Raw genomic sequence first — 13,945 nt, forward strand, 5'->3', positions numbered from 1 at the left:
CGAATCGATCTTGACTTGTACTTGAGCTACACGCCATTACACTTACTTGACATTATTGTCTACCTTTTTGGGATATTATATGTGGTGTTTGCATTAAGATTAGTGAAGTTTTTCTGTTATATCTTACTTCCAACTTCGCTGACCCATTTCTGCGGATTTATCTTACAAGTTTAAGGCCGATTACGGTATGTTATCTATGACGCATTACCTTTTTACTTTAAATAATCCATTTCAGGCTACTTTCGTACTCCCTGAGTTATCTTACTTCTTATTTTGGAGTTACCAATTGCTTTCTGATTGTGCATTGATATTTCTAAGCGGAAACGCGAATGCCCGATTTGCGATATTGTGCAAGAGAATTCATTGAAATTTCGACGCCATTACCAGTCAAAAACACCCTGCATATTTCTACCTTATCGACTGAAGAATTACCGCCATTTCGTGCCCAATGACCCAATTTTGCGAAGTTCGTTGACCTACGATTGATTCCTCCGACACGCAAGTACCTAAATAACAAGACCTGTGGAGTTGGTACTGTGTAAATCGTTCGTATGTATTGGTATACCCAGTTACCATTACGTTTAGTTTTGTCGTTACCGAAGCTTAGATTAACGATAATATCATCTACGATTGACATCACATTTGTGTTACTCCGACACTTATATTTGTTAGTTTACTATATTTTATCCTTCATATTGACTACTTTTGTTTGTGATCTAGTTCTTAAAATTGCCGACTTTGTCCGAAGTAAATTTCTACAATTTTAATTAATTTTGCTCTGAAGAACTTGCTCGTATAAGTTTGTTTTCATTTGAATTGATAAGATTGCTTTGTCATTGAAGAGAGATTCAGTTATTTGTACATCTTATAGTATTTTTATTTTAAGACTTCATGTCACTTTTTGATATCTCATACCGATTGTAAAAACCAACCCTTAGTCGAACCAAATTTTGTTTTGTCGTAAAGTCATTTGAATTTTTGATTCTTTTTAGTATTGATTGCAATTCTACGTATAAGAATAACCCTTCGTGTCTTACGTTAACCATTGCTTATGCGATATATTGTGCAACGCGAATCATTACCCTTCTTATATTTTGTTTGTTTGTGTGTCTGTCTGTTTACAGATTTGCAGTTTCGCGTCCTCTGAGCTCAGAAGGTTGCGACCGTAGTTCAAAGGTAAATTTAGTTGTTTTCGTCGTTTTTCCCTTTTAACGTTTGATTACATTTTGGGTTTTGTTTGATACTAACGAGTTGTGACTATTACTTTGTTTGAAAGTCACTTAATGATTATAGCTCCGTTGTTTCTGCGGAAGCCCTTTTGGATAAATACTTTCCCCGGCTACGTGTTGGCTTCTCTCTTGTTTTTATTAGAGATTATTTTAAATTCCCATTTTGACATACCAGATCTATCTATTACAGTGTCAGTAGATTTGTGATATTTTGAGATCATTGTATTAAAGTATTAAACCACCCGCATTTATGACATCAAATATTGTTTATGTTTCTTTCCCCATAATTGTGCATTCCTTCGAGTTTAGTAAGACGAGAACAAGGATCTCTTAGTCTGCTTTATTTATCCCTTTAGTAAGTATTCCTCCCTCTCTCTCTCTAGATTTATCAAAGACTAAGTGGCGCCTATTCGGATTACTTTTACTATTTCCTTCCCTTTTTGGCTTATTTGTGTTTGTATACAAGAACCTCATATTCACCCCGACCCACCTCTACTTTGCCTGAGCTTACCCTGTGCTTATCTAAGGTCGACTAGAGAAACCGAAATGGAACCAACGCAACTTTTGGAACCGCGTCAGCGAATCCGAAAGCCCCGATCTTATCCGCTATTCATTTTCAGCTCAGAAAAGGGGAACCACCGAAGTCAAACGTTTCGCTAATATCTTGGTAAAAACCCACGCATTCCAAATGAACACTCTTGTCGTTAATAAACTGACTCGGGCCAACTGTCCGTATTAAGCGATACATATGCAATTTTGTCCATATATAAAATTCGAAAACTGCAAAGCGCTCCAATACATTACGTAAAATGGTACTACCAAAGGGTACCCACTCTTTGATACTACAACTAAGATCACAAACTAACAGAAAGAAGGCCCACGAATGCGATACATTTTGTTTACGCTATGTCCTTACTTGTTTTTGTTTTACCGAGTTTTTACACCGTTACCTAAATCATGTTTATTTGTTGTTGAGAATATGACAAAACATTCATAGCGGCAACACTGTTTTATGTATTATATATATATATCTGTGGTAGTAGTACTTGTCCGTTGTCCGTGTAAATGTCGACACGTCAATTCTTTTTCTTGATACGTTGTTTTATTATTACGTTTATTTTCTTACGATTATAACATTATTTATAAATAAATAATGTTTATAATAAATGCTACAAGAGGTTATGGGCCCAGGCTGCATTGAAACTGCGTGAAGCTGAGTGATACCTGTGAATTGTGATACCTACAGCACGTGCTCACTGCTCGGTATAACCTATAAAAAAAAAGCGTTTGGTTTTGTAAGATTTATCATCCATCGGTGAAGAGATGGATTTTAAGATCAAGATTGAAAAGTTAGAAGGGGCCAGAAACTGGAGTAAGTGGCGTCGGCAAATAGAGCTGCTGTTAAGACACCATGAAGTACTTGACTTGGTAAATGGTACAAGGACTTTGCCAGTGGCACCTGTGGATGAGGCGTCTGTTGCTGATCAAACTAAGTATGGGGTCGAATTAAAAGCATTCAAAAAGGACGATGCTTTGGCTCAATTAACCTTGATGACTGCAATGAATGAGACCAATATTGATCTTACTGTCTCATGTGATACAGCAAAATCAGTTTGGGACAAGCTAATTTCAATATATGAACAAAGTTCAAGTCAACGAGTGGACAGACTTCTAGAGAGTTTCTTCAGCTGTGAAAAAGATGCATCCGAAGATATCACGACGTATATCGCTCGTCTTCAGCGCAACTTCAGTGAATTAAATGAAGAAATGAAAAGCTTGGTGAACACTGTGCTCCCAGATCTATTGTTAATGAGTCGCATTATGTCCACGTTACCGAAAGACTACTTCGAATTTAAAAGTGTGTGGGAATCGGTGCCTTTGCAAGATAGGACAGTAAACAAACTAACTGAACGATTGAGGCTTATAGAAATGCGTTTGCCTTCAAGGAAAGACGATTGTACCGCGCTAGTCGCTAAAGGTGGTAAAGATAGTGAGAAATTTGATAAGGAAAAATGGCGGAAGTGTTATAAGTGCCGCAAGGTTGGTCATCGTGCGAAAAACTGTCCCAGAAGAGCGGGAGATTCAAAATTACAAGTGGAGAAATCTGCAAAACCGACCGGGGAAGCATTTGCGTGTTTTTCCGGGTGTAGAAATCCCAACAATAATTGGATTGCTGATTCTGGCGCGTCAGTGCATATGACCATGAAAAGAAAGTATTTTCTTACTTACAAATCTTTTGCTATTCAAAAACCGGTACAAGTTGGAAATGGTCAAGTTATTTATGCATACGGGCAAGGCAAGGTGAACGTCGAAATGAAAATTAATGGTGTTTGGGTACCAAACTATTTAGAAAATGTTTGGTATGTGCCAGAAATAGGACGTAACTTACTTTCAATCGGGGAAACAATAAACAAAGGCTTCGAGTTTCGAGCAAACGGTAACAGGTGTGAATTTGTAAAACACGGAACTGTACGATTAAGTGGTGAAAAAACAATTAAAGGTCTATATGAACTAAACATGCGGGTTCGCTTACCAGCAGCTGTTCAAAAAGTTTTTGTTGCATCATCAACAGATACTCTACAATTATGGCACGAAAGGCTAGGCCATCAGAATAAACGTCATGTCAAGACGTATTTACAGCGCCACGGCTGTGTTGTTAAAGGTGGTACGGAGTTCTGTGACGGGTGTGTTTTCGGAAAACAAAAACGTGCAAGTTTCGGTACAAGGATGAACAAATCTGCATCAGCAGGAGACCTAATTCATGCAGATGTGTGTGGTCCTATGCAGGAGAGTTCTCTGGGTGGTGCGAGGTACTTTGTCTGTTTTAAGGACGATTATACAAAATATAGACGAGTATTTTTCCTTACGTTAAAATCTGAAGTGGTTGAATGCTTTAAAACATTTGTGAATGAAGCATTTACGTTAGGGCATGTAATCAAAGAACTTTTATGTGATGGAGGTAAAGAATTCGACAACAATAATATGAAGTCGTTTCTGAACTCTAAGGGTATTAATCTCCGTGTTACTATGCCTTATACGCCCGAACAAAATGGCTCCGCAGAACGTGAGAATCGTACACTTGTGGAAAGCGCTAGAAGCATGATTCATGCAAGGGATTTGCCGATTAGGCTGTGGGCTGAGGCTGTAAATACGGCTTGTTATATTTTAAATCATACGAGCCCCACTCAATTTGAAAAACCTCCGTATGAATTGTGGTACGGGAGAGATGCTGTTCAACCAAACCATTTGAAGATATTCGGTACCAAGTGCTTTGTGCATGTGCCTAAACCAAACCGAAGAAAATGGGATAAAAAGGGTATTCCTGGATATTTTGTTGGTTACTGTGGTGTAAAGGATGGATATCGTGTATGGATCGAGTCACGCCAAAAAGTTATGCTAAGTCGCGATATAATTTTTTCAAAAGAGGAGATTCTGGAAAATGCTCAAGATGTGACGACACCTGAAATCCATGGCAACGAAGTGACCATTGTTTCGAGTAAGAAGTATCCGTCACCGAATGAAAATGTGGTATCTCAAAATTGTCAAGGGGAAGAATCCGCTGTGGACGAAGTCACAGAGGTCGAAGCACAAGAAGAGGATTCCATTAGTGAAGGCATCGTTATGGAGGAAGCACCTGGACAAGATGCGGAGGAAGTAGCGGTTCAAAAGATCGTTACGGACGAAATATCTGCTCGAAGACAATGTAAAAAGCCAGCATACCTTAACGATTATGTGTTGTTTGCGGAACATTCGCCACTGCACTCGTTTGCCACAGCAATGAACTCTGACCATTGCGAGGAATGGAAACACGCCATGAAAGAAGAAATCGCTTCACTTCAGGAAAATAATACATGGGATCTAGTTCAATTACCACCAGGCAAGAAATCTGTGGGAAGTCGATGGGTTTTAACGATAAAAACCAAACCAGATGGAAAACAGCATCGTTTTAAAGCCAGACTTGTTGCAAAAGGCTATGCACAAAGGGTTGGCGTCGATTTTACTGAAACTTTCAGCCCAGTAGCCAGGTTCGATACAGTTCGAACGTTGTTGAGTGTGGCAGCTTCGGAAAAATTGTACACAAAACAATTTTATGTAAAGACTGCGTTCCTTTACGGCAAATTGGAGGAAGAGGTGTATATGAAGCAGCCGGAAGGGTTTGAAGACGGCACTACAAAAGTGTGTAAACTCAACAAGAGCATCTACGGTCTAAAACAGTCTCCACGCTGTTGGAACAAACGTCTAATGAACTTTATGTTACACAAGCAACAGTTTAAACAAAGTAAAGCCGATCCTTGTTTATTCATTAAAGGGACTGTCAAATCAAAGGTCCTGGTTGCAATCTATGTTGACGATGGGATCGTAGTCGGAAACAACAAAGAAACCGTAAATGGTTTCATCGATGATCTGAAAGTGGAGTTCCAAATAACGGAAGATGATCTTAGTTGCTTCTTAGGTATGCAGATATCGAATTTATCTAACGGGTCTATCTTTGTAGGTCAGGAAAGCTATGTCAGTCACATTTTGCAGCGTTTTGGTATGGAGAATTGCAACTCTGTATCAACGCCATGTGAGAAAATTGCACAGCTGTTCGAATCTGATCCTAAATTAGATGAGAAGGTGCCGTATCGTGAAGCAGTAGGCAGTCTCATGTACTTGAGCATTGCAACAAGACCCGACATCGCATATGCTGTTAACAAGGTATCCGAATCGTTAGAAAATCCGACGTTTTCAAATTGGCAAGCCGTCAAAAGGATATTCAGGTACCTAAAAGGATCTGCGAACGTGGGCATTGTATACAAGCCAAAGTACAAGGCTGGTGAACTAGAAGCGTACAGCGATGCAGACTTTGCCGGCGATCATAAAACTAGACTATCAAGATCGGGTGCTGTGTGCAAGTATGCAGGCGGTGCGATAACTTGGGCCAGTCGAAAGCAAAGGAGTGTAGCTTTGTCCACCACAGAATCCGAATATATTGCTGCAAGTGAATGTGTTAAAGAAATCGTGTGGCTAAAGGAACTACTAAGTGAGATTATAGAACTGCAAGGTGTTCCGTGCCTCCAAATCGACAATGCCAGTGCGGTAAAACTCGTCAAAAACCCGGAATTCCATAAACGAACGAAACATGTCGATATAAGATACCATTTCATCAGACAAAAATACGAAGACGGCGAAATCACAGTACGTCATGTGGAAGGAGAGCATCAACTTGCCGATATATTGACAAAAGCACTACCACGTCCTAGATTTGAAGATTTGCGAATGAGGTTAGGAGTGTTACCGGTACAGGGTGTGACAAAAGTTTTGGGAGGAAGTGTTGAGAATATGACAAAACATTCATAGCGGCAACACTGTTTTATGTATTATATATATATCTGTGGTAGTAGCACTTGTCCGTTGTCCGTGTAAATGTCGACACGTCAATTCTTGTTCTTGATACGTTGTTTTATTATTACATTTATTTTCTTACGATTATAACATTATTTATAAATAAATAATGTTTATAATAAATCCTACAAGATTTGTTACTATTCTTACACAGGTGGTTATACCTTTATATTCTTTTATTAAGTGTTTATTTATGTATTCACGTGAAAATATATTATCAGTATTGTAATGGAACCGAATTTGCCCGCTAAAATTCGATTTAAATATTCCCGAAACCGACCCTGGCGCGACGAAAAAAAGTCAAGATTTCCGTGTAACACGTGTTTTTTTCTCTGCTCTACGTTGAAATGGGCCATAATTTACAATAAAAGTGTCAAATATAACGCTATGCGAGGGAACCTAATGATTCCTATCGACCCGACGTCTCGGAGCACGGTCGATATTAACAATTTTCGTCTAGGATTTGATTAAAGAGGAGAGATTTAGGCAGAGGTATTTGTGCTGTTGTTGAGGGCAGAAGTAATTTTTACGTTGCGTGAGTGCAGCTTCGACAATTACAAAGGTGATGTACTCGTTTTTTATCTCTACGTCTATTGCATCCATTTAATAATGATATCATCGCATTCGATTATTTGCCAATTTAATGTTATTCTCGTACAGCATGATTATTGCCCTTTAAACCCATTCTATATACAAATTGCACTTTTAATTATGCTGGTCATATTTTGAATTAAATGCATAGAGATTCTACATAAATATATTGTTTTCCAATTTATAGTACTCCTTTGTTCCAAGCGCTGGCAACATGAATTACTGGCCGATTTACGTGTTTTTATTTATATTTAGATACAGTATGTTCCCTTAGGGGCGATATTCAATACAAGTATGCAAAACTACCTTTTAATTTATAATTGAATTTATTGCAACACATTTCCCTTTTGTTTGCATCATGAATATGTTACTGTTTATTTACAGGGTGCTTCATCTGGGGGCAAGTGACGTACGTTAGGTGGTTGATTGTTACATATTGCACTTGGCATTGAGAATTAATTACATTACACTAATGTTTGCCACGACATGTTCCTTTGTTTTGTTGTAAAGTGATACATAACGTTATGCTCCTACTATTTATTTGAACCGGGTGATTATGATTATTAATATTTGGCAGGGTGACTTGTTTCGAATATGTACTGTGCTATATTTGATATTGATATTTGATACCGATATTTAATATCTCGATTTGACGTAGCAGAGGTTGGCTAGTTCAGAACTGACATACGCAGAGATATATGTTTTATGTACTGTTTTTTTGTGTCTTCGAAAAGAGCCATCTTGCCCATATTGCTAAAAGCGTGCAGCATGTTCTCGTTGTGACCTTTTGTTTTTGTTATCAATTTGGAGTATCTTTCCTATGTGAAAGGCTCTTCTGAGAGGCCAACTCCTAGCGATTTCATACAATGTTGTCATGTCATGACGAGAGCAACTAAAGACTACTCGGTGTGGAATTTGGACTGGCCATCCAATATCCAAACCTATTATGCGAATTTATTGTAATGTTTTAATGATTGTTTTTTGTTATGTGTGTGAAATATTGATTCTTTAGGGATTCCAGCAGAGCTTGTGATTCAACATTATCTTAATTTACTTGACAACCATCATAATATGCATTCATGCCATTACAGACAACTAATTTTGCTATAAAGTTCAATGTTAATTTGTTGGCTGGGTTTTTTCTTGGTCAGTTCTTTTTTTCCCAGCATATTTTTATATTTGTACTCGGTGAACTACCATTTTCTAAATTTAATCTTGCAATGCGAATTATTTGGATTAAATCTCCGGTTTTTAAAGCATGTACTTGTCTTATTTGTATTCCTTACTTGATCCTCACTCCGACAGGCAACACATATCTTGTAACGACTCTTAAAAACACAACGTAGTAAGTGGTCCTATTATTCGGTTATTCAGATTAGGAAGCTTTGTATAGACGATCACGTGCCATGGGGTTCAGTTAGTTTGGGAGGGAAAGCTTTGAATTTAAATCTTAAGTTGCGCAGTCTCTCGGGGCTGGCCTGGGTACATTACAGATCTTTACCCTATAAGAAGGAAGTTTATTGGATTAACGTTTCATAAAGGATGTTAAAAATGATAGCTAGCTAAATTGAAAACTCACCTAATTTTAATTTATTAAATACATAAAACTTACAAAAATTTAGTTGAGAACATTTAAGCGAGACCATTTCGTATAAGTATAGCATGTCTGTTTATATCTCCCTTTATAAAAGGCACATTCAACAAGATCAGTAGCACCCACCCCAGTATTTCATCCGAAAAAGTTCATCGGCATCACGGTTCATCCTTCTTTACCTCCTCTTCAGGTGGAGTGAAGATCGTAGCGGTAACAGTATCGTTTGTTATTTCCACAGTATTTACCGGACTTCCGGCGGCATCCTCCATGTCCTGCACCTCCAGCTTTTCGTCGACGGGCTTATGCAATTCCCTCGCTTCCTCAAGTATACTCGACTTCAACTTTTCCACCTTATCAAACGCCCTTTCTTCGGTACTGTGCGCAACTTCGGAGACCTCTTCTACCATATTGTCCACTTCTGAAGCCAACACGGTTTCGGCCTCCGAAACCACTTCCAAGGTCTCGTTGGCTTTACTTCCGGCGTCTTCGACAACGCCACCGAGCACGTCTTCGGTATCTTCGTGCACAGTTTTAAAAGTATCACTCACTTTTCCGATTGACGAACTAATGTTATTTCCCACAGTTTCGACTGCCGATGCAACTGCAGTTTTCACCTGGTGCGCGCCTTCGACCAATCCATCTTTTGCGGTTTCGCCGGCGTCTAGAACGAAAAACAAATTTTCATCTTGCGTGCCCTGCGAGTTCCGCTTTTTCCCCATTTAAAGCAAATCACGTATTTTAGACATGCAAAACATAAATTAAAAATGTGCCCTTGGTCATACCTATAAGCAAAATCAAGAGTGCACTTATCAATCAATATAAATATTTACCTTGTATCGCATGTTCTCCCTTATGTGCAAAATCGACGACGGAATCCTTCGCATTCTCCACTAAATGTTTACCGGATTCGATGAGGGGGTTGCTACTAGCGCACCCCATCGTGCAGTCGACTCCGTACAACAGCAGATTCGAAACTAGCCAGAGGTCAGTTAACACCCCTTTCCAACTCGCAATTTATGATTATTCAGAGCACGCAACAGTTACGTGGAATATTTAATTAGTGTATATATTCCCGATTTAGCAATCATTTTGGTGGTGTTCTTTGTTGCGGGAGTTAAAACTAAATGTTTCCCAGAAAGCCAACTTGTTGGAAGATAGATTAGTTTCCGCTTTTTTTTATCGATCACCTTCAAGAAGGCTTTTTTGCAATACTCCACTTGAAAAGGTTAATGTTAGAGCATAATATTTTAACGGGGTAGCTATAACGAAAACTAAATGAATCGATATTGGTCGTCGACCCTGTTTAATTAAGTGGCATTAACAACTGCTGTAATTTTGCGAGAAAAGTTGTCCCCCGTATAAAGGTCAAAAGTTCGCTAGTGGTGCTCCAAAAGGTTAACACCAGGAAGTATCATAATTTCTCCTTATTTCAAAGGAATTAGTAAAGGAGTCGGTACAAAGAATGGCCACAGAATAACCTTTTGTTGAATCAATATCAGTTTAGACTTATAATTATTTATAGACGTCGTTTCATTATACATTATGCAAACCAAAGGTCTTTGAAAAATCGTTAGCCTCTCTAAGGTAATTTTATTTATTATACACCTTCTGTTTGGGTACCATGTAATTTTCGTCGTCTATTTTTGAAATAGTACAATGTGGTTCATTCATTATTGAGTAGGATTCGTAGTCTCCTGAATCGCATTAACTCATTGTACGATTTCTCAACGTTTCTGTTAACATTCAATAACAAAGTTGCGTATTTTAGGGCTTAAATGATGTTTTAAAAATTCGGAAGTCCGATTAACTCCGAAGATATTCGAAGAAACACTTGCGCATGCGCGATTCTGCCATCTTATGTCTAAGAATGAGTTTAGTACTAATTAATTTGGTTCCAATCGGTTCAGCCGAGGCCTACGATACTTACAGGCCGGAGCGCTCGAAAAAGTACGTGACCTTAGGAGTCGGTTCGGGACACATTAAATAGGGGGGAGAGCGGGAGGGAGGGAAGAAGGCAGGGAGGGAGAGTGAGAGATGTTGATTTTTTTAATTTTTTGTTAAATGGGTACGTCTTATGTTTTTTTTTTATAATAACAATAATAATAATAATATAATATTATTGTTGGTGATTTTTTCTTTCTGACATCATGTGGCATTTGAAGGTAGATAGTTACGTGGCATTTCCAGGCAGGGATTTTGTGTTGCACTCTACCATGTTTTATAAGGGTTGTAATGGGATTAAGTTTTGTTTTGAAAAAAACACAAAAGCTATAGCATGAGCCGTGCTGTATCGCAAAGGACATCAAAAAGTTTCAATATAACCTTGAGTGCAAATACCCTCAAGTTCATAATTGTTTTTTAATAAATATTTGCAATGCAAATCACTCAGAAACTTGAGTTATGCGTTGATTTAATCGCCTTCTGACATGCTATGCACACAACGATCCTTACGCAAAGTGAGTGTACGGATGCTTTTCTGAATGGTTTTCAAAGAACACGCATCTTGTTTACGGAAGCACCTCTATATATGCGCAGATAGGCATCACACCATGGATTTACTTGTTCGCCAAATGTAAAACCATGACTATAAAAAAGTTTCATTAAATGGTTTTGGCTTTTACGTGCTGACTCGACACAATTTAGTTCGTTAGCCCTTATCGATTTTATTTAAATTCGTACATCAGGAAAATCAAATTTTTCCAAGGCAGCTATTTTTAAGTATGACAACGCAGTTTTCCTATTCTCAATTTGAATCAGCAACGCTACGGCAATGCTAATGGAAGAAACGAAGAATAACGACGAGTGTGAAAGAAAGCATCAGACGTGAATAAGGTTAAAAGAAACCTCGGAGACAAGCAGAAAAACACATTGGAAGAAACCTGGATTATGGGAAAAACCGTAAAGAAATTGTTTTTAAGGAACCAGACAGTGTAACAGGTGTTGCATTTCAAGGTGGGAAAATCAATGGTCGTTTTATTTGGTCCTTCTTTTTACGGTAATGTTAGATTTTTTTATGTATCCACGGCTAGCTCAACTTTACTCAAATACTTTAATACAATTTCCTTAATAAAATCGACTTATTTATTTCCAACTTAAATATTTAAAATGATCTCTTCCGCTTTCTACCACTTTGATAGCGAATAAATACACAAAAAAAAACCTTTAAATTACAAACATCAATAATATCATATCATAGCTTTTTTACCCACTGAAAGGTTCCACCCTGTATATACAACTTACGACGATACATACATTTTTGAGAGTTGGCAACCATGCAATTTCTAGGTGGGAAAAAGCTGCCTGCGCCACCTAGAGAACGAACGGGGGTTACGTTTGGTATCTTGTCTTGAATGGCGGTCGTGAACGCGTCACTCCATAAATGTTTGTTGTTATTTTAAGTTATTTAATGCAGGTAGTAATTTTTGCATTTCTTTATATCGTATTTGTGTTTTGTATGCCGCATTTTATATTTTTTTGTGTGTTTCAATCTTTGTTTTTGAAATTTACTTGGTTTAACCGTAATGCAGAATCACATGTGTGATACCGTTATGCTATTGTTTGTAATTGTTTACGTTTTTGGTGTAATGTCTGCTTAATTTATGTTTATTGATGTTGATTACTTGGTCTTGTCCCTGAAGTAACATTCATGTAAGTTTTGATAATTTTATTTTAATATGTGGAAATTACCGATTCGTTTAAGGTATGTACTGATTTGTTGTTTATAACTAACAATTTTCTCCATGAATGAAGCAGTCACGAGGGTGTTAAAAAAAACTGTAGTCAAAATTGAAGTACGACACCTAATTCCGTGATTATCTTCGACATTCAACTGTAGGCTCGAAACCCCGAAACCAGGGGCGGGCTACCCATCTTGCAGGAGCGGGATAACGGTAATCAAAGCTCTTCAGTTTAGAATCTATGTGCGATAAATGAGTGGCAATTCAATAATTTCCACATATCTTGTTTTTAGTTAAATTTGCCTACAAGTCTATGTAATTTTCCATCTTGCTTTTAACAAAAGGACTTTATTGCACCAAAGATGAGTCATATCCTGTACTCTTAACCCTTTCTCAGAATTTAGGTACCTGCTACTACCTGACCCATTGGCCCCAAAAACTTTTACTATCTTTGTTAACTACTGCGAGAGTACGACACCTTTTGACTTTGCTTGCATTGTTTATATTAATGTACATCAACTAAATTTCCGGGCTCTCACAATCTTAATAATTACGATCATTATTAAACAAACTTTTCACAATTTCAGTGTTTTATTTAACGTTCCTTCCCTACTGTGCTTCAGGTCATAGCGTTGTTTATAACCAGAGCTGGCCAGTATTCGATGTTGTAAATACTTTTTAGTATTCAAATCCTTTAAAGTATTCAAATACTTTGTAATTAAATACTTTTATGGAAGCAGTATTTTATATTTGTAACTCAAATACTTTCACAAATATTTAGTATTCGAGTACTTCGCAAGGTATTTGAATACTTTGAGAATACTTCGCATAGTATTTGAATACTTAACCTTCCTTTTTTAGCAAAAAAACACTACTCCAAAATTCGGGCCTCAAAAAAAAGCAGTGTATAAACCTTCCTATTTTACCAAAAATCGACTGCACCAAAATTTCTCGGGAAAACACTTTTTCTTATTAATTTTGGTGCGTAGAATCCAAAACAATTCGTACTTTTTCGATCAGACTTCTCAATCAAAAGTTATAGACTAGAAACCAATTTCGAAAGAAAATTCAAAGGGCTGTAACTTTTGAACTAGTAGCCCAATCTTGGAACTGTTTGAAATTATGGATTCTACAGCTCACATTCTATAAGAAACTTTTTTTCCGGGTCGATCTGAGACAATTTTTCTTTCGCGCCCCAAAAAAAAGGCAGTGTATAACCTTCCTTTTTTACCAAAAATCGACTACACACAAATTTCTCGGGAAAACACTTTTTCTTATTAATTTTGGTGCGTAACATCCAAAACAATTCGTACTTTTTCGATCAGACTTTTGAAAGTATTCGAATACCTTTGAAAGTATTTGAATACTTTTCAATGTATCTGTATCTAGTATTCGCTTGTGCTGGACGTAAAAGTATTTGGTATTCAAATACCTTGATTTGTGTAAAGTATTTACTATTTAGTATTCAA

The 13,945-nt window shown here is 37.5% G+C and overlaps 2 protein-coding genes across 3 annotated transcripts in view; one reads left to right on the top strand and one right to left on the bottom strand.

Moving 5' to 3' along the window:
* Positions 1-13,945, top strand: part of LOC116174658 (RE1-silencing transcription factor B-like) — a 394,864-nt gene that overhangs the window by 293,544 nt on the left and 87,375 nt on the right. The gene's annotated exons all lie outside the window — the stretch shown is intronic.
* On the bottom strand, positions 8,836-12,043 carry LOC116175118. Of its 2 annotated transcripts, none has more exons than XM_031493223.1 (2): positions 9,630-12,043; positions 8,836-9,460 (listed from the first exon to the last, which is right to left on the bottom strand). In XM_031493223.1, the coding sequence occupies exons 1-2, from the start codon at positions 9,736-9,738 to the stop codon at positions 8,958-8,960; spliced, it is 612 nt and encodes a 203-aa protein (XP_031349083.1). In that variant the 5' UTR covers positions 9,739-12,043; the 3' UTR covers positions 8,836-8,957. The 2 variants fall into 2 exon arrangements, with proteins under 2 accessions (XP_031349083.1, XP_031349084.1); XM_031493224.1 differs by having other exon boundaries at positions 8,836-9,581; positions 9,630-9,767.

This window comes from Photinus pyralis, unplaced genomic scaffold, assembly GCF_008802855.1.
Source record: "Photinus pyralis isolate 1611_PpyrPB1 unplaced genomic scaffold, Ppyr1.3 Ppyr1.4_LG6, whole genome shotgun sequence".
In the NCBI taxonomy this organism is placed as follows: Eukaryota; Metazoa; Arthropoda; class Insecta; order Coleoptera; family Lampyridae; genus Photinus; species Photinus pyralis.